The 21500-nt window shown below is 37.6% G+C and overlaps 1 protein-coding gene across 9 annotated transcripts in view; it reads left to right on the top strand.

Moving 5' to 3' along the window:
• ULK4 (unc-51 like kinase 4) overlaps positions 1-21500 on the top strand; it is a 721105-nt gene that overhangs the window by 203127 nt on the left and 496478 nt on the right. For all 9 annotated transcript variants that reach the window (XM_055109707.2, XM_055109709.2, XM_034956180.3 and 6 more), the window contains one exon: positions 2171-2298. In XM_055109707.2, coding sequence (XP_054965682.1) covers positions 2171-2298 — 128 coding nt within the window. The remainder of the gene's footprint in view (positions 1-2170; positions 2299-21500) is intronic.

The raw sequence follows: 21500 nt of genomic DNA, 5'->3' as shown, positions 1-21500 counted from the left end.
TTAATTTTGTGTAGATCAATATCTAGTGGAACTTTCTTCGTTTTCATCACTTTGTGTTTCAGAGTACATTCAGGTGCTTCGTATAATCTGTCAGTTTTTTCTCCTGAGTGTACTTCCTCATGGTGAGTGTTGAGGGTATTCAGTGGAGTTGATGGTATGATACATGATTTTGGGAAGATAATGAAAAGCCAGACCATGAAGAACCTCATATGCCATAATTAGTTTTAGCCTCTTTTTAATGGTTGTGTAACTATTGAGAATATTTTATAGGTGAGTTATATTTGCTCTTACAGAGGATCCACTGTGGCTAAAATTTGTAGAATAGATGGAATAAAGGAAAATTAGATAAAGCCTATTGTAGTAATTCAGGAAAGATATAATGGTGCATAGAAATAATACAGCCATAGTGGGGGTGTCATTTTCACAGAGCTTGGGGTTAATTGGGCGTGGGAGAAAGGAAAGAAGGGTCAAGGATGGTACTCAGACTTCTGAGTTTGGCTAGTAGATTGATCCTCAGAGTACTCATGTTTAGAGTAGTCACTGAGTTTAATTTTGGACATACAGTGTGAATGATTGCAATAGATCCTTTGTCCACATTCACCAAATGTTAACAGTTTGCTATGTTTACTTTATAATTTGTCTCTCTCTCTGTCTTTATCTCTTTCACTTTGTGTGCATGTGTGTGTGCGTGTATCTGTGTTTTCTGACCCATTTGAGAAGTTTGTGGACATGATGCTTGCTCTTCTAATTCTAATTACTTCATTGAATGTTTCCTTGAAACAAGCTGTGAATTTCAAAATCAAGAAACTAACATTGATTCAGTATTGTTAGCTAATCTGCAGACCTTATTCAGATTTTGCCAGTTCTCCCAATAGTGTTCTTTATGGGAACAAAACTTCCAGATCTTGAATTGCAGTCAGTTATCATGTCTTTTTAATCTCTTATAATCTGGAAGAGCTTTTCAGTCTATGATTGCTGGAAATTTGAATGGCTTTGGAATTATGTGTGTATATGTTGGGGGTGGTGTTGATATGGGGAACAGACTTGTGATGGTGGTCCTTAGACCACAGAGTATAAATTAGAATCAGGAATGGACTCTGGGGAGATGGATTTTCTACTGTCTAGTTGCTGGAAAGGTAGAAAACAGATCTTCTACTCAAGGATGACTGCCTTGATTTGTTTTTTTACCTGAGATAAATAATTTGGCTTTGATAATTTGGTTCAGGAAGTAGGTGAGACTGATGCTTAGATATGTTTTTATCCTTAAGTAGCATAGAATTTACATGGCATATACATGACTATGTAAATTCTTCCTACCTGGAAACATAGCACCAAATAGAAAAGGACTGGAGTGTGGCCAAAAAAAAATGAGCTTCTTAAATCTGTCTTGGACACACAGTGTTACTGTTAGGTGCTGGCCTCTCTTAAGCTCTCTTGGGAACTTATATATTCCTGTTCTCTGTAGCCATCTTGCTGATATTACGATTCCGTATTTCTGACTACTTACATTCGTTAACCATGTGTGTGTATGTGTGTCTGTTTTCTGTTTGCATATTTATAGAAATTATTTATAGTCTGTCTTTTAAAAGGGAAAGTAGCACTATTCCTTGTCAATACTTAGTCCTCTGTGTTGAATTATACCTTTAATTAAAGAGTGTTATAGGAGTATACGTTTCTTTGTGTCATGTATTGAGTATTGTCTTTATTTTATATCTGTTAAGCCCTCAGATGTGTAGACTAGAGGTATGATCTCTCTATATGCAGCTCTTCTCAGAGATTTATATCTACATGTAGTTGTGACTGACAGTTGTATTATTTGCTGCCACATTTCCAGTTGTGTGATTGAGTAGTTAACAGGCAGGCTTTGTCATTCAACTGGCCTGGATTTTATCCAACTCTGAATTTGGGTAAATTGCTTAATTTTTCCATATTCATTTTTCTCTTTAAAGCGGGGACAACATTGTCAACTTTTTATGACTAACTTTCAGATTTAAATGAGATAATATTAAAATTTAGTTATGGGATCTGGCACAAATTGAGAATGCGAAAACAGTAGTTATTATTTTACTTCCTGCCATCTGCTTGATTATTATAGTCTGTTCACTCTGAGAATTGAGACTGCCCTATTTTTTAATGTTCTCTCAAAAAATTGTTTAAATGTCTTCTACAGGGTTTTGTCTCCACAATTATCCGTTTACTTGACAGCCCCTCAACATGCATTAGAGCAAAAGCCTTCCTGGTTCTTCTATATATTTTGATTTATAACCGTGAGATGTTGCTGCTCAGTTGCCAAGCAAGGTAAGATTTTCTCTGATGGTTTCATCAGTAACTTCAATTTAGTGCCTGTTGTATTAGTAGTTGTAGGGTATTTCTTGGCCTCTGTGTATCTGATATTTTTTTTAAGAGTTTTTCCAGGGGTTTAATATTTCACTTGTAATCTCAGCTTGGAAGTACTGAGGACCCAGAGAAGACCTCTGAAACTATAGCAGAGTGAGAAATCCCTGGTGTGCCCTTGATATGGTTTGTCTCTCTGTCCCCACCCAAATCTCACCTTGAATTATAATCCCTGTAATCCCCACGTGTCAAGGGTGGGACCAAGTGGGAGTAATTGGATCATGGGAGTGGTTTCCCCCATTCTGTTCTTGTGATAATGAGTGAGTCTCACCACATCTGATGGTTTTTTAAGTGTCTGGCATTTCCCATGCTGGCACTCACTCCATCCTCCTGGCTGTGAAGGAGTCTGTTTTTCCTTTACCCTCTGCCATTGTTGTAAGTTTCCTGAGGCCTCCCCAGCAGTGTGAATTAATTAAACCTTTTTCCTTTATAAATTACCCAATCTCAGATATTTCTTCACAGCAGTGTGAGAATGGGCTAACACAGCCCTAGATCTGAGAACAATCCAAAGCAGGGTGTTGAGATGTTTCTGGTTTGTACCTTTGGGAGTCAATATTAGACCAGTGGCTTGGTTGTAATTTTCCTTATTGTAAGATTCTGGAATAAGTAGCTGAAGGCTCAGAAGGAGGAGCAGGGCAGGGGGTGAGAGTTTATGGACTGGTCCTAGGAAGGACAGGTCTTTCTCCTGGCTTGTAACTCTTTCCTCTAAAAGGAGGAGCTGTTCTAGATGCTCCTCAAGTTTGCTTCATGTTCTGATGCTTTCTGATTAACACCTTCTGAACCATCTGATCCGTGCTGTATTGAAGCCCAGAGGAGCCCTGACAGTTTGGTTTAATGTCTGTTTCTAGATCCAGGGTTTTACTTGTTCTAGAATACTGAGCAGAGCCTGGTATTGCTGAGATTGATCTAGATTAGGGGTTGACAATTTTTTTTTTCCTGGTAACAGTGAGAGAGTAGGCTTTGTAGATCAAGAGGCAAAATTGGGGCGATTACATACCTACCTATATAACAAACAAGACAACAAATTTCCATGTGTATTTTTGGAGACAGGGTCTTACTCTGTTGCCCAGGCTGGAGTGCAGTGGTGTAATCATGGCTCACTGGAGCCTTGCTCCCCACACCAGGCCCAAGCGATCCTCTCACTTCAGCTTCTGGAGTAGCTGGGACTACAGGTTCATGCCATCATGCCCAGATACTTTTTAAAATGTTTTGATAGAGACAGGGTCTCACTGTGTTGTCCAGGCTGGTCTTGAACTGCTGGGCTTGAGTGATTCTCTTGCCTCAGCTTCCCAAAGTGCTAGGATTACAGGCATGAGCCACCATACCCAGCCCACATGTTTTTTATTGACATAAAAATATACCAATATTAACTGAATGAAATTTTTCTTTTGTAATACAGGTCTGTTGGGGAGAAGAAGAGAATTCTTTTTTCGGGGAAGGGGGAGATAACATTTTGCTCAATTGGGGATCAAAGTTGGTGTCCTTATCATTAAATCAGTTGCAAATGTTTTTCTCTTAGTGCTGATTTTTAATGTGATTTAATGTGTTTTGTCTTTGAAAATGTCTTCACACAGATAGATACTGCCAAATAACAATATCAACTCATGAACATATGATTTTAATTGAGGAGATTTGTCACTGGGAAGGCATTTGTATAATTCTGTTAGATTCTTCTCTTGATTTTTGTGTTTCAGGATGTCATTACATTGTAGATCAGTCACTTCCAATTGAGGGGTGTGGAATTTCCTAACAAACCTCCTTGTTTCTCATCTTTTAGGGATCACTGGTTTTCCTTGTCCAATGTCTTGAAGTGTGATGTTTCATGTATTTTGGCTATTTTTTGGTTGTTTTAGATGGGAGGGTGAATCCTGTTTCTGTTAGTCCATTATGGCCAGAAGTGGAAGTTGCTCGTGTCTGTTTATTTTTAATGGCCCCACTGCTGGCTTTGCTACCTCTGATTTGTCTTTGCGTTTACCATCATTTTTCACTGGAACAACTAATATAGCTTCTCAACAGTTCTACCGTATAGAGTTAGGGCAAGAAAAGAGAAAAACAAAAAAGGGACAAAATAAAACAATAAAAGAGAAAGAACAAGTAAGAAACTTTCTCAATGGATGCTGTTAGATCATTTCTTGTACTCACAGTCTGGTTTCTATATAGGAGCTAGAGTACCTACACACTGCAAATCAGCTTTTGTTTCTTCCCTGCTCGGACTCCTCCAGTAACACCCAGTCACTCTGAAATAATACCCCTGTTCCTCACCATGTCCTACCTGTCCTGCCTTGTCTAGTTCTTGCCCTTGTGTTAGCCCTTGTCTTCTTTGGGCACACTCCATTTGAGCCCCATGGTTTGTCTGTTGCATTTTCAATACACTAAGCCTATGCACTCACCTCAGGGCTCTTCTTGGTTGCTGTTTCCTGTGCCTATGATCTCTTCCTTCAGATGCTTGCATGACTGGCTTCCTCAGATCATTCAAGTCTCTGTCCAAGGTTTACTTCTTCTGAGAGCCACTCTGATGATGCTATCTAAAATACTTCCTGTAACCTCAGCTTCAGAAGCTCTTTAACTGGAAGGAACTAAACTACTTACACCTTCAGAGATTGGTTATGACACATATGGTCCTTCCTCCCTGGGAATTGCTGTGACTTATCTCTGAATAAATGTTTAGAAGCTGAAGCAGTGGTGGGAACATAGTGGTCTGAAGGCATGCCCCTGACACTGACCTCCACTCTTCTCAGTCTCTGGAGCAACACAACAAACAGGGTGAGTGTAGAGAGAGGGTCTGGAAAGTGACCTTAGCCTTGCAGGGGAGGTAAGGTAGGCTCCATTTTTCCTGCACTGTGTGGCAGAGATGGTGCTTCTGTCTTTGGGCTCCTAAGCTCAGCATGAATAGTAGAACTTGGAGCTTCTGCAGGGTCTAAAATGCAGATGCTTTCTACATATGGTGGTTTGGGCTTGCAGTCTTATTCCCACAAGATCTTGAGCAGAACGGAAATGGTGGGCCAATCTGTCCCTGTCTGTAAGGTTCTAGAAAGACTACACCACCTTCCTGCCCTTGAAGAGAACAGCTCCCTCTTAATACCTGCTTCTTTGCCACAACCGTCCTGATTGGATACTGAGTAGGTTAAGAAGTCAATAGGCAGAGATTTGTCCCAGCCCATTTAGGGAAACATGGTACTTGAAAGAGAAAGAACGGGAAGAGCAGGCTGGCCCGCCCGCCCTCCCTCCTTCCCTCCCTTCCTCTCTCTCTCTCTTTCTCTCTCTCTCTTTTTTTTTTTTTTTGAGGTGGAGTCTCACTTAATCTCAGCTCACTGCAATCTCCGCCTCCCGGGTTCAAGCAATTCTCCTGCTTCAGCCTCCTGAGTAGCTGGGACTACAGGCGCCCGCCACCACATCCAGCTAATTTTTGTATTTTTAGTAGAGACAGGGTTTCACTATGTTGGTCAGGCTGAACTCCCGACCTCAAATAATCCACCCGCCTTGACCTCCCAAAGTGCTGGGATTACAGGTGTGAGCCACCACACCCGGCCAGACCAGGCATTTCTTATGGAGGCAGAACTAATGGAAGAGACAGAAAAGGAATTTTAACAAATATTGAAAACTCTACGGAGAAGGCAGTGTTTTTTTTGTTTTGTTTTGTTTTGGAAAGTCTAGAACTGGAAGACAATGGCCTCTGCTAGGGATAGCATTGGTGCTTTGAAAGGCAATATTAAAGGGTACATTAAACCATTCAGAGCAGGTGACAAAGACATGGAAACTTGAGAGGAAACAGTAAGAAATATGGAGTGGAGGTCCAGGAGATCTCACATGCCAAGTGCCAAGAACATTAGGAGGAGTAAAGAACAGATGGAGGAGGATTTCCAATTGAGGAAATCATAGCAGTAATCTTCTGGTTGAACGTTTTCTCTTCTGATACTGTACTCAAATGAGAATAAAAGAATTAAAAGGCACAAAACCACAAGGGCAGAAGCAAAGGGAAAGATGGCTAAAGCAGATGAATGTTGTTACCTTGTCTTTGTATTTTGGAAGTTGAAAATTACCAGACTCCATCATTAAAGGCAGTGCCCGTTTATTAAACTGACAGTTTCCATGGGTCAGGAGTCTGGGCTTGGTATAACTGGATCCTCTGCTCACATCTCACATACTTGATGTCAAGGTGTTGGCTGGTGCTGAGATTCTCAGTTGAGGCTCGGAGTCCTCTTCCAAGCTCGCTGGTTCTTGGCAGAATTCATGTTCTTGCAGTCTTTGGACTGACATCCTCACTTTCTTGCTGGTATTTGCCTGGGGTTCATGCTCAGCTTCAGGAATCTGTCCTACTTCATTGACAGTTTACTGCATACCTGTTTACTTTCTCTTGGTGGCCAGCAAGATTGCTTCTCATGCCTTGAGAAGCAGGCACTCATTCCCCTCATGCTTCAGACATCTTTGACTTCCCTCCTCTGCCATCAGTCAGAGAAAATGAGTTTTAAATGTCTCACTTGATTAGCTTAGGCTCACTCAGATTATCTATGTGTCTTAAGATTAATGGATTTGGGACTTTAATTATGTCTTCAAACTCACTTCCCAATACAGATGCTCCTTGATTTACAATGGGGTTACATTTCAATAAACCCATCATAAGTTGAAAATATCATGTCAAAAATGCATTTAATACATCTAACCTACTGAACATCATAGCTTAGCCCGTCCTACCTTAAATGTGCTCAGAACACTTACATTAGCCTATAGCTGGGCAAAATCATCTAACGCAAAGCCTATTTTTTATTTTTTTGAAATGGAGTCTCGCTTAGTCATGCAGGCTGTAGTGCAGTGGTGTGATCTCGGCTCACTGCAGCCTCTGCCTTCCAGATTCAAGTGATTCTCCTGCTTCAGCCTCCTGAGTAGCTGGGATTACAGGTGCATGCCGCCATGCCTGACTAATTTTTGTATTTTTAGTAGGGACGGGGTTTCACCACGTTGACCAGACTGGTCTCGAACTCCTGACCTGAAGTGAACCACCTGCCTTGGCCTCCCAAAGTGCTGGGATTACAGGTGTGAGCCACCGCTCCCTGCCCACAAAGCCTGTTTTATAATAAAGTGTGGAATATCTCATGTAATTTATTGAATACCACCCTGAAAGTGAAAAGCAGAATGGTTATATGAGTATTCCATGTTTGGTTTCTACTGAATATTGTTTTTGCACCATTGCAAACTAACATATCATAAAATCGCAAGTTGAATCATTGTAAGTTGGGGACCAGCTGAAGTATCTAGATTAGTGTTTGAATAGCCGGGATGGTGGGGCTTTGGGGGCAGGGGGATCTTTAGCATTCTGCCAACCACCACCATCCCCAGAATGGAGGGCTACACAGTTGTGGAAAGGCACAAGGAAGATGTCTGTACACAGCTATGGAATCATCTACAAGATATTATTATCCTGATAAAAGTCAGATGTAGAACAGTATTCATAGCATACTATTAATACCTTTTTGTCTAAGAAAGGGGGTGAAAACAGAGAGGATATGTGCCTTTACTAATATTTTACAAAAGACAGAATGGAAAGTTAAATAAATTACAAGAGTGATAATTTACAGGATTAGGAAGAGAATAAGGAAGGTGCAGGGGCAGGAGTGAGCTATGCTTCTCTGAATGTACCTGCTTTATGGTCTAGACTTAAGAACGATGTAAATGTTTTATGTAATGTTAAAAATAGAAATAAAAATGAAGTGGTCTTTAAAAGTTGAAAACAATCTGTGTATCAAGTTTGTGGTATGATTCCCCAGGGAAGAGATATTTAAAGTGAGTGCTTTTAAAGCACAGTATTATGGCAGAATATTTCTTTCATAATGTATTTTAGTGACCAAAATCCCATTAAGAAACCTTAAACTGCATTCAGTGTTCTTCTTGTCAGTGTTAATATATGTATTGCCATTTGAAACTATTATTTATATATATATATATATATGGTATGTGCGTGTCTGTGTGTGTGTATATGTATAATATATATCGTGTGTGTATATATATGATCTCTATATATGGGGTGTGTGTGTGTGTATATATATATATGTGGCCTCTCTCTCTATATATGGTATATATACGTCTCTATGGTGTGTGTATGTGTGTGTGTGTATATATATATATAGTCTCTACATATGGTAAGGTAAAACTAACAATTATGCTAATTCCAGTAATAACCAGTATTATCAGTGTAAAATAAAATGTACAATTATAAAAATATAAGTAAAATTCTCTCATCCTTAATTTGACTCAAAAGTGTTAGGATAAACTTATTTATTTTTCTATCTTTTTAAAGAAAGTATATATTTCATAGTTGTGTCTACTTGTGTTAGTTTGCTCAGGCTGTCATAACAGAGTATGACAGATTGGGCAACTTAAACAACATAAATTTATTTTCTCACAGTTTCATCGGCTACAGATCCAAGATCAAGGTGTCGACAGGTTTGGTTTCTGGTGAGGTCTTTCTTCTTGGCTCACATAGAGGGCTGCCTTCTTCCTGTGTCCTCGCATGGCCTTTCCTTTGTGTGTGTGCACTCATGGTGTCTTTTCCTCTTTAAGGACACCATTGCTGCTGGATTAGGTGCCCCCCCCACATGGTGTCATTTAGCCTTAATTACCCCCTTAAATCTCCAAATACAGCCTTATCTCCAAACACACACCTATCTTCAAATATAGTCACATTGAGGGTTAGGGCTTCAAGATATGAATTTTGGGGGGAACAGAATTCAGTTTATAACACTAAGAAGCTAGTATTCAAGTTTTAATTCCTAACTACCATTTTCTACTCAAATCGTGGTCTCTTGTATAAATAGGTTCCAAGTCTCTGGCACAGCTTTGCATTTAGGCCAGAAATGAACAAATTGAGGCTGGGACATGTCATTCCTGAAAGCGAGGAAGTTATCAGAGACTTCTAAGGTCATGTTAAAAAGAATGCAGGAGCCAATGTGAAGGAGCTTCCACTGGCCAAAGATGGAATTTCGAGAGTTCTTTATATATTTTAGACACGAGTCCACTGTCAGATATACGGTTTGCAAATTTTTTCTCTCCATGTGTAGCTTGTCATCTTATCTTAACAGGATATTTTACAGAACCAAAGTGTTGAATTTTAATGGGTTCACTTTATCATTTTTTCCTTTAATGGTGTGTATTTTCGATGTCAAGACTAAGAACTCTGTCTAGATCCCAAAGATTTTCTCCCATGTTTTAAAAAATATTGTTTATGGTTATACGCTTTACATTTAAGTTTGTGATCCATTTTGAGTTAATTTTCCGCATAAAGTATAAAGTTTAGTTAGAGGTTTTCTTTTGGTTTTGGTTTTTGCCTGTGGATATTTAATTGCTCTGGTGTTATTTGTTGAAAAGTCTATCTTTCCTGCATTCAGTTGCTTCTGTACCTTGTCAAAAATCATTTGGGCATATTTGTGTTGGGGTTGCTTCTGGGTTCTCTAAACTTTTCAATTTATCTGTGTGTCTGTCCCTTTATCAATACAACATTGTCTTGATTACTGTAATTAAGATTACTTGACCATAATAAGGCTTAATATTGGGCAGAGTGATTCCTCTCTTTTTGTTCTTTTTTGTCAAGATTGTTTTAGCTGTTCTGGGACCTATATGCTTTTCCATATAAGCTTTGGAATGAGCTTGTTTATATTTGCCAAAACCTTGCTGGGCTTGCATTAAACTAATGCATCAATACAGGGATAGTTGATATATTTACTCTATGGTCTGCTGATCCTTGAATGTGGTGTCTCTCTCTATTTATTTAGTTTTTTTTTTTTAACCTTCTTTCATTAGCATTCTATAATTTCAGCATGTTTTGTTAGGTATATACCCAGTATTTCTTTTTGGAGGGAAGCAATTGTAAATGGTATTGCATCATTAATTTCAATTTCCACATTTAATTGATGTGATTTTTGTGTGTTTTGATTTTATCTTCTACAACGTTACTAAACTCATTTATCAGTTGTAGGTGGTTTTTTTTTTTTTTTTTTTTTTTGTAGGTTCCAGGAGATTTTCTATATAGCCAATCATGTCATCTGTAAATGTGGACAGTTCTATTTTTCTTCTCTCTTGTTTGTGTGCCCTTTATTTTTATTGCCTTATTTTAGTATTTAGAATTTCCAGTACTATGTTGAATAAGAGTGGTGAGAACAGATGTTCTTGCTTTGTTTCTGGCCTTGTAGGGAAAGCATTTTTAGGCCTCCACTGTTAAGTATGGTGTTAACTCTAGATTTTTTGTAGATATTCTTTATCAGTGGAGGAAGGTCAATCTCATTCTTATTCTTTATCTCCAATTTTCTTAGAGTTTTTTTTTTTCTCTCATCATGAATGAGTGTTGGATTTTGTCAAATGCTTTTTCTCTATCAATTAATATAACAATATGTTTTTTTAGCTGTTGCTATATTACATTGTTTTTCAAATTCTACAGCAATTGCATACCTAGAGTAATCTCACGTGGTCACAGTGTGTTAATTCTTTTATATTTTGCTGAATTTGATTTGCTAATATTTTGTTGAGGATTTTTACCTTTAAGTTCATGAGAGATACTGGGTTATAGTTTGCTTGCTTGCTTTCTCCCTCCTTCCCTTCTTTCCTCTTAGTATTAATATAATACTAGCCTCATAAAATGAATTGTGATGTATGCCCTCTGTTTCTGTTTTCTGGAAGACACTGTATGAAATGTGTTAATTTTTCTTTAAAATTTTTGTAGAATTCTCTAGTGAATCCATTGGGGCCTGCAGATTTATCTTCAGGAACTTTTAAATTACAAATTCAATTTCTTTAAGTTGCAAGGCCATGCATATTTTAAAATTTTACTAGGTCAAGTTTTGGTAGTTTATGGTTTTTGAGGAATGGTCAATTTTTAAAAAATTATTGTGTTATTAAATTTTTTTTCTAGTATTCCATTTTATCTTTTTACTACTGAAGTATTTGTAGTGATATCCCTTTTCATTCCTGATATAGATGATGTGTACCTCTTCTGTTTTTATTTTTACCAGTTTTGCTAGAGATTTATTAATTATCATGATTTTATTGAGTGACCAGCTTTTTGTTTTCTCTATCATTTTTCTGTTTTCAGTCCATTCCCTGATTTTTATATTTTCCTTCTGCTTGCTTTGTTTTGCTCTTTTTCTACTTTCTGAAAGCAGAAACAGATTATTGATTTGAAACCTTTTCTCTTTGTAAAAGGTCTCATGTAGCATTATTTCTATAACTCTCTCTCTCAGATGCTTTTGTAGCATTTGCATAGATTTGGATTTTTTAAAAAAACATTATGTAGTTTAATGTATCTTTTTAATTTCCTTTGAAACTTTCTCATTGATCCATGTATTATTTAGGGATGTCTTATTTAATTTCCACGTATTTAGAGATTTTTCTGTTGTCATTATGTTATTGATATATAGTTTGATTTTATTATGGTCAGAGAACACACTTGCTGTGATTTCAGTTCTTTTAAATTTGTTGAGGTTTGTCTTGCAGTTTAGTGTATAGTCTATTTTGGTGAATGGTACAGGGCGCTTGAAAAACATGTACATTCTGCTGCTTGTTGGGGATGTTCTTTATATGTCAATTAGATTTTGTTGTTTCATTGCGTTGTTTAGATATTCTCTATTCTTACTGTTTTTCTTTCTAATATTTCTATCAATTTCTGAAAGTAGGGTGTTGGAGTCTGCAGTTATAATTGTGGCTTTATCTGTTTCTCTTTTCACCTCTAACAATTTTTGCTTTCTAACAAATTTTGCTCTGTATTTGGAGGCCTCATTGTTTGCTGCGTACTTACTTAGGGTATTATGTTTTCTTATGTACAGATGCTTTCATCATAATGTAAGTCCATCTTTGTCTCTAATAATTTTCTCTGAAGTTTACTTCATTTGATATTGATACAGTCACTCCTGCCTTTATTTTAAATTAATGTTTGCATTTTATACCTGCTTTCATTTTTTTACTTTAAACTTATCTATATCATTGCATATGAGGCAAGTTTCTTACAGGCAGCACATTGTTGGGTCATAATTTTGTATCACCTCTGCCATTTCTGCCTTTTAATTGGTATGTTTGGACCATTTACATTTAAGATGATTACTGATATGTCAAGGTTTAAGTCCGACATTTTATTCCTTATTTTGTTTCTCTTTACTTACCTTTCTTTGGGTTATCTGAACATTTGGGATTCTTTTATTTATTTATAGCACTGTTGAGTATATCACCTTGCATAGTTTCCTTAGTGGTTGCTCTAGTTGTTGCAATATACATACATAACTTATAATAGCCTCTTAGTCATAATATGTTATCACTGTGAATGAAGAGTAAACACCTAGTTTACTTTTATTTTCCCTACTTTCTTTTTATTTTCCCTACTTTCCCTTTACTATCCCTACTTTTAAAATATAATTGTCTTGGCCAGGCATGGTGCCTGGCCAACATGATGAAACCCCTTCTCTACTAAAAATACAAAGATTAGCCGTGCGTGGTTGTGTGCGCCTGTATTCCCAGCTACTTGGGAGGCTGATGCAGGAGAATTGCTTGAACCTGCGAGGTGGAGGTTGCAGGGAGCCAAGATTGTGCCACTGCACTCCAGCCTGGGCGACAGAGCAAGGCTCCCTCTCAAAAAAGAAAAAAAATTGTCTTAAGGATGTTCTCTCTGCATGCATTGAGCAGTTTATCAGATGGTGTTATATTTTTTGCTTTTAAGCATCAAATATGATTTAAGAAATTTATTAGAAGTAAATTAGACTGTTGCATCTACCTCTAACTTACTCATTCTGATGTTCTTCTTTTTTTATATTCTTAACCTTCTATTATCACTTCTTTAGGATTAGAGAACTTTCTTTAGACATTTTTTTAAGGGTATGTTTGCTGTTGGAAAAAAAGGTTACTTTTTCTTTGAGAAATCTTATTCCTCCTTTATTCCTGAAGATTACTGCATTTAGAACTTGTAGTTGACAGTTTTTTTTTTCTTTTTAGTCTTTAAAATTTTTCTACTTTCTTCTGTCCCCTATGGTTTCATATCATGGTTCAAATCTGTTATTTCTGTTAGTATTCCTTTATAAGTAATGTGTTATTTCTCTATTTTGAAGATACTCTCTTTGCTTTTAGGAGTTAGAAGTTTAATTGTGATATATCTTTGCTGTGGGTTATTTGGTTTAATCCTATTTGGAGTTTGATCAGCTTCTTGAATATATAGATTTATGTCTTCTGCTGAATTTGGATATTTTTTGGGCATGATTTCTTTGAATACTTGTTCAGTCCCATTTTCTCTCTCTTCCCCTCTTTGGGACTTTGATGATATGAATGTAAGTTATTTTGTTATTCTCCTACTGATCCCTGAGACTCTATTTTTTTTCTTTTGTCTATTTTTTCTCTGTTTTTCAGATTTCATAAGTTTAATTTATTTGTAGTCATGTCCACTGGTTCTGCTGTCTGTCATCTACACTCTGCTATTGAGCTTATCCAGTGAGGTTTTTATTTCGGTTATTGTATTTTTTCAGTTCTATATTGTACATTGGTTCTTTTTTATAACCTTTCTCCTTATCTGAGATTTTAAACAATTTCATTAGTTTTAAGAGAATTTGTAATGCTTTTTGAAACATTTTTATGATAGCTGCTTTGAAATCTTTTTTAGATCATTCTCGCATCTGATTCATACTAGTGTAGTATGTGTTGATGGTCTTTTTTGATTCATGCAATTTTCTTGGTTCTCGTTTTGATGAGTGATTTTAGAATACGTCCTGGACATTTTGCCTAGGTCTTGAGTCCTCATCTTGCTCTGTGTCATTAAGTCTTAATGTTGCTGAGTGGAGGTTTTATTGCTGGTTGCTGGACCTCACTGACACTAATTTTGTAGGGGAATCAGATTACTGCCTGCTTCTGCTGGTTGGGAATGGAAGATAGCTCTCCACTCAGACACCTTAATACTGTCACAGCAGGGAAATTAAAGAATGGCCTGTTTCTATTGGGCAGGGAATGGAGGATCAGCTCTCTGCTGGGTCTTATAGACACTACCCCTCCAGGGGAATTGGGTAACTGTTGACTGCTTCCACTTTGCAGGGGATGGAATATTAGCTCCCTATTCTGCTTTGCCTATACTTCTCAGTTGGGGAATTGAAGTGGGCCACCTGTTTCCCTGGGGGTGGGTTAAGGTAGAAGATAAAATTCCCATGGTCCCACTAAAACTGTGGAGGACTGGGAAGGGAAGGGTTATATGTGATTTTCTGTTGTTGTGTTGTCAGAGCAGGGCAGGTATTGCTAGAAAGAATTTCTGTTGTTAGGCCATCTTTTTTCACTGATCCTTTGGCCAGGGAAAATAGGCTTTTCTTAGCACTTTTTTGTGGGGACAGTTCTGGGTTGGAGGCTTGTCTAGCACCCTCTTGGAATACATGAGAGGCGATAAAGAAGGGAAGGAGACTTACTGCTATGTTGTTCCTCAGGTCCTTCATTCTGTAGCCAGTCCACCTTTTTTCCACCTTTCAGAGTCTTCCTGTGTTTGTTTTGATCCTACTCCATCTTGGCAGAACTAGAAATCCAAAGTCACTTTTAGAGTTGGTGGGATAGTACTTAGCAGAGCTACTTTTCACAGTGACTTTTAAATACTGCTTGAGGAAATGTGAGTTGCTGCAACCTTTTAAAAGGTGATTTAAGTGATTGGAAACATCTATGACTATTAACAATACACATTGCTTTGATTTTAACAGGCATGCATCTGATTTAGCCACTAGAAATAAAAGTGTGAATTGTTCAGGATTTAGGTTGTTTAATGCAGCATTATTTCTAAGTGGTGAATAAATGGAAATATAGTTAATATCCATTGGTATTGAAATGCTTCAATAAATAATGATATAGCTGTGATATAAATGATTCATTTGATTAACCTGGAAGGATATTCATTGTATATAGATAAGTGAAAAAAGGCAAGGGCAGAGTTATGTATTAATTATGAAGTTATGTTTGTAAAGTAAAAATGGCAAAACTTCTATTTGCATGTATTTGTATACAATTTCGTTAAAAAATGCATATGGAAGAATAATACCAAATTGGTTATCTGAGGAGGATGTGATGGTGAGATTATTTATCTTTACTCATTTGTATTTTTAGGCTGTTGTAATAAGCATGTTTCACTCCTATAATTAAATATATATGTATATATAAAATGAAGAAAAACAAACTAAAGGAAATGTTAGCAGTGGGTACTAGTTGGTTAAGAAGGGATTAAGGGGATCCTTGAGGCAGTGAAAGTTCACATCTTTTTAGACTTTTAGATTAAATTTAGTAATGTAAATTATTGTCAGAAATGAATAGGCAGCCAGTGCAGACTATGGAAAATAGTTAGTAGCTGTTCCTTTGTGCTTTGCAGCCCAGGTATTGTATTCATGTGCATATAAAATGCAAGGTTGAATATAAAGGTATGCAAAGGAGAGCCAGCCTTCAGGCTAGAGAGATGTTAAAATTCTCTGTGATGAGTTTATACAGAAAATTGTTCTTCCTTCCTTCCTTGTCCCTTGAAACTGCACTAGCAACTGGAGTCCTGAACAAATCACAGTGCTGCCCATCTGCCTGAGAATGGAAGCCTCATATCAGTAGCCCAGGATGACCTTTGCTCCATTATGCAAATATGTTTTTCTGCATACCATCATCACCATTGGCCTTTTATGGATTACATTTTACATTTCAGCACATTTTCTGTGATGTCAGCTCTGAAATCTGTCTAGCATGAGACAGGTGGTGAAATTGAGCTGTCAAGATCAGATAAAAATGATATGATGGCTCACAAATGTCCACCTATTTCTCCAAATGGCTTCATACTCATATTACTATGACAGGCGATAAAATAAGGCCTATGCATCTCTCAACATGATAATCCTTTTAGAGGATGAATGGTCTTGTAAGCTGATTGTATAGGTTTGCCGTGAGCTGAAATGTCAGTGGCTCCTGATGGATCAGATTTTCCTAGAGTTTTTTTTTCCTTCCCCATAGTATTGTTAATAATGTGGTAATCAGTGAAATAAAAAAAAATCTGCTTTGATTTTAAAAGAAATATTATTTAAAAGAAATATTTACTCTGGATAATTGGTTAACTGTGTGGGGAAAAATTATTTTCTCTGCTTAACACCGTACAAAAGCCAGTTCCAGATGGATTGAAGAATTATATACCAAAAAGAAACCATAAACAGCTGGAAGAAAATATGTTTAAATATGGGCAAAGAAAGCTTTTCTGAGAAGAAGAGCAATGAAATAAACCATAAAAGGAAATACTGATAGTTTGGCTACATATAAATTAGAAAATTTTATATCTTCCAAAAGTCATAAATAAAATTTTTATGCTAACAAAAGCTGTAAAATTTTGCATCATATATAATAGTTAATTTGTGTATTATAGAGAGATTCATAATGATATGAATAGATATTCAGCATCATTAGTAATCAGCGAAATGCAGATTAATATGTTATGAGGAACATTCCTTTTGCTGAGCCCTTGCAGAGCCTTCATCTTTGCCACTTTGCTCCCTTGTACACAGGCCCATTGAGCAAGCCCTGGGTGGCTGGAGAAGGAGTCTTTGTTGACATTTGGAGAACATGTCATCTTGTCCTCTTGATTATTGAAAGCCTCCTCTGAAGTGGATGCCTCTTAGTGAACATGCATGTGCTCATTCTGAGAAGTCTACCCATATACTTTCTCAGAACTTCTTGTCACCAGTTTTCAAATTCCTCAGTTTTCTGAGTTCCTGACCATCCTACTAAGCTGTAAGCCCCAGTGCCCATGAATCAGCATATATCTGAGTTGCATCTCAGTTTAAACATAGGGTGCAACACAATGTATTGTTTGAAGCTCTGCTCACTGGGAGGATGTTCTTTCCAGGGACACTTCTGATTAGGCTTGTAATGCAGCAGTCCACTTTCATTTGGTGCCAGCATCTTGTACCGAACCATTCACTAACCAGATTCAGTGCTTTTCTTTGCCAATTAGCTGGTCATAAACAATTCTTAATCAGGATTAAGTGAGAGAAGGCCACACAGAGGAATATGTGTTGAAGGAATCTAAGCCACTCTTCATGCAATTTACTGCTATATTTTTTGACATGTTGAAACTCAGTCTCTTATATTGATTGACTCATTTGATGATGGTTTACTGCTTTGCATACTTAACGTAGTGGCTTGGTGACCCAGATTAACGATAAGTAACTCATATCATGTGATCATTTGGTTTCAATCGTAATGTTTATTCTCTATCAGGAGCTGTTTATCAAAAGGAGAATAGTAATCCACATGTGAGAATGTGACTTTTCTCTTAAGCTGCACAGATGTGTATTGTGATTCACTTATTGATGCTTCCCTGGGGCTCCATTTGCTGTAGGGGTTCAAGTAGTACTAGATATGCTAGGTCATAAGGCCTGAGTGGCCCAGCAGCTTGTAGAATTGCTGCAGAGCCTTTACTTACTTCAACTCCATTCAAAACTAATAAGTTTGTGAATTCTTCAGATAATGAGAGGCACACATTCAAAGGTGGTATGTTTTACCTCTTAATTCACAAAACCCCACCAAACATTGTGCCTCTTTTTTTGGTTACAGTCAACAGAAGGTGCAATAACTTGTTTTTGACCCGGAGGGATGTCCCAACCTGCTGTAGACCTCTGAGCTGCAGAAAACTGACTGAAGTGGTAGCCCCCTGAATTTTTCTGGAGTTTATTGCTCTCTCATGTATCTTACTAAGCCAACTAAAAAGTACTCGCTGCTGATATTTCCTGAGGTCCAACCAGCTTAATGTCATCAAAATAGTGTACACATGGGATGTTTGGTGGGATATCAAGATGTCCCAGATCTTTGCAGAGTGTTTTAGGGCCAATGGTAGCAGAGTTAGCATGGCTTTGAGGCAAGGCAGTGAACATGAACTGTTTGCCCTGATGAGCAACAGCAAACACATGCTGGTGGTTCTTCTAAATTGAAACGGAGAAAAAAGACCTTTGCCAAGTCAATAGCACCCAACATGCCAGGGCTATGATGATTTGCTCCAGTAGAAATATTACATCTTAAATTGCAGCTGCAACGGGAGTCACATATTTACATTTTGGATGATCTGCTGTCATTCTTCAAGATCCACTACAGTCATATTCTAAGATGTTGCATAGGCCAGATAGACTATTTTTAATTTTTTCCAGTATAGTCTGTTCTGTTGAACAAATAGTTTAAATGGGAATGATAGATATTATCACCCCTACATATTTTAAGTTTTTGCTCTTGATACTAATTTTTATGGTTTGGTTTTATGTTGATATGGCTTACTAGAGAGGGGATGTACCAGATTTTCATTTGTCTCTTCTTACCATACTAGCCTACCTCCACAGATCAGATAGCCAATGTATGGATTCTGCTAGTTGCTAAGTGGTCTATTCCAGTTATATATTTAGGAAACGAAGAATAATTACAGAGTAGGTCTATAGATGTGCTGGGGTCACTGTAATTTGAATTTGGCCCCAAACTTATTTATCATCTGGCCATCATAAGCTGAGAGATAATAGCTTTAATTACAAACAGAGGCATTGAATTGGACGATGAGTTTGCTGAGGATTCTGGCAGGGAGATGTAGAAGAGGAAAAATTCATTCCATATTTAAAGTACAAATTGTTTCTGCATGGGGGAAAACAACAGTTATAAATTAAAGGATGTGCATTAAACAGATAAAAATGGACTTAGATAGCGTGATGCCTCCAGCTTTGTTCTTTTGGCTTAGGATTGACTTGGCAATGCGGGCTCTTTTTTGGTTCCATATGAACTTGAAAGTCGTTTTTTCCAATTCTGTGAGAAAGTCATTTGTGGCTTGATGGGGATGGCATTGAATCTATAAATTACCTTGGGCAGTATGGCCATTTTCATGATATTGATTCTTCCTACCCATGAGCATGGAATGTTCTTCCATTTGTTTGTATCCTCTTTAATTTCATTGAGCAGTGGTTTGTAGTTCTCCTCGAAGAGATCCTTGACATCCCTTGTAAGTTGGATTCCTAAGTATTTTATTCTCTTTGAAGCAGTTGTGAATGGGAGTTCACTCATGATTTGGCTCTCTGTTTGTCTGTTATTGGTGTATAAGAATGCTTGTGATTTTTGCACATTGATTTTGTATCCTGAGACTTTGCTGAAGTTTCTTATCAACTTAAGCTGGAGACATCACACTACCTGACTTCAAACTATACTACAAGGCTACAGTAACCAAAACAGCATGGTACTGGTACCAAAACAGAGATGTAGACCAATGGAACAGAACAGAGCCCTCAGAAATAATGCCGCATATCTACAACTATCTGATCTTTGACAAACCTGACAAACACAAGCAATGGGGAAAGGATTCCCCATTTAATAAATGGTGCTGGGAAAACTGGCTAGCCATATGTAGAAAGCTGAAACTGGATACCTTCCTTACACCTTAGACAAAAATTAATTCAAGATGGATTAAAGACTTAAACGTTAGACCTAAAACCATAAAAAGCCTAGAAGAAAACCTAGGCAATACCATTCAGGACATAGGCATGGGCAAGGACTTCATGTCTAAAACACCAAAAGCAATGGCAACAGAAGACAAAATTGACAAATGGGATCTAATTAAACTAAAGAGCTTCTGCACAGCAAAAGAAACTACCATCAGAGTGAACAGGCAACCTACAGAATGGGAGAAAATTTTTGCAACCTACTCATCTGACAAAGGGCTAATATCCAGAATCTACAAAGAACTCAAACAAATTTACAAGAAAAAACCAAACAACCCCATCACAAAGTGGGTGAAGGATATGAACAGACACTTCTCAAAAGAAGACATTTATGCAGCCAAAAGACACATGAAAAAATGCTCATCATCACTGGCCATCAGAGAAATGCAAATCAAAACCGCAGTGAGATACCGTCTCACACCAGTTAGAATGGCAATCATTAAAAAGTCAGGAAACAACAGATGCTGGAGAGGATGTGGAGAAATAGGAACACTTTTACACTGTTGGTGGGACTGTAAACTAGTTCAACCATTGTGGAAGTCAGTGTGGCGATTCCTCAGGGATGTTGAACTAGAAATACCATTTGACCCAGCCATCCCATTACTGGGTATATACCCAAAGGATTATAAATCATGCTGCTATAAAGACACATGCACACGTATGTTTATTGTGGCATTATTCACAATAGCAAAGACTTGGAACCAACCCAAATGTCCAACAATGATAGACTGGATTAAGAAAATGTGGCACATACACACCATGGAATACTATACAGCCATAAAAAATGATGAGTTCATGTCCTTTGTAGGGACATGGATGAAGCTGGAAACCATCATTCTCAGCAAACTATTGCAAGGACAAAAAACCAAACACCACATATTCTCACTCATAGGTGGGAATTGAACAATGAGAACACATGGACACAGGAAGGGGAACATCACACTCTGGGGACTGTTGTGGGGTAGGGGGAGGGGGGAGGGATAGCATTAGGAGATATACCTAATGCTAAATGACCAGTTAATGGGTGCAGCACACCAACACGGCATATGTATACATATGTAACAAACCTGCACATTGTGCACATGTACCCTAAAACTTAAAGAATAATAATAATAATAATAATAATAAAATGGACTTAGAGTGGAGTGAAGCAAGGAGAAAACTGTAGTGTTTTGACTCTCTGTAAATAGCATATACCCTCAGCAAGGAACCACTTGTGATATTGTCCAGAATGAATTCAAATGGAATGGATATCTACAATTTACATGTTATTCCAGTAGTATACTGCACATGAGAATATCTGAAGTAGAAATAGGCAGTGGAGTAGCTCACTGATGGGCACATAGAGCTCGGTAGAACTCGAAGGGAATAAGGGTGACCCAGGGGAATTGGGATGAGGGCATCTTTAAGGAGAAGCCTGAATTAAGTTAAAAAGCAAGGAGTGTGAATTCTTTATTTTTAAAACCTATATAACTGACTTTACACAATATAAACGGGCCATTCTATCCATAATATACTACTGGAATCTTTTCTTCTCATACCATTTCCAGGCAGTCAGTTCTTCTCTCTCGTGTTTCTGTTTCTCCTCTTCACCTGTACACTTGTAACTCCTAATTGCCTGCTTGTCTTCCTTTT

This window comes from Pan paniscus, chromosome 2 (genome assembly GCF_029289425.2).
Source record: "Pan paniscus chromosome 2, NHGRI_mPanPan1-v2.0_pri, whole genome shotgun sequence".
Lineage (NCBI taxonomy): Eukaryota > Metazoa > Chordata > Mammalia > Primates > Hominidae > Pan > Pan paniscus.
This window is presented reverse-complemented; position numbering and strand designations above follow the sequence as displayed.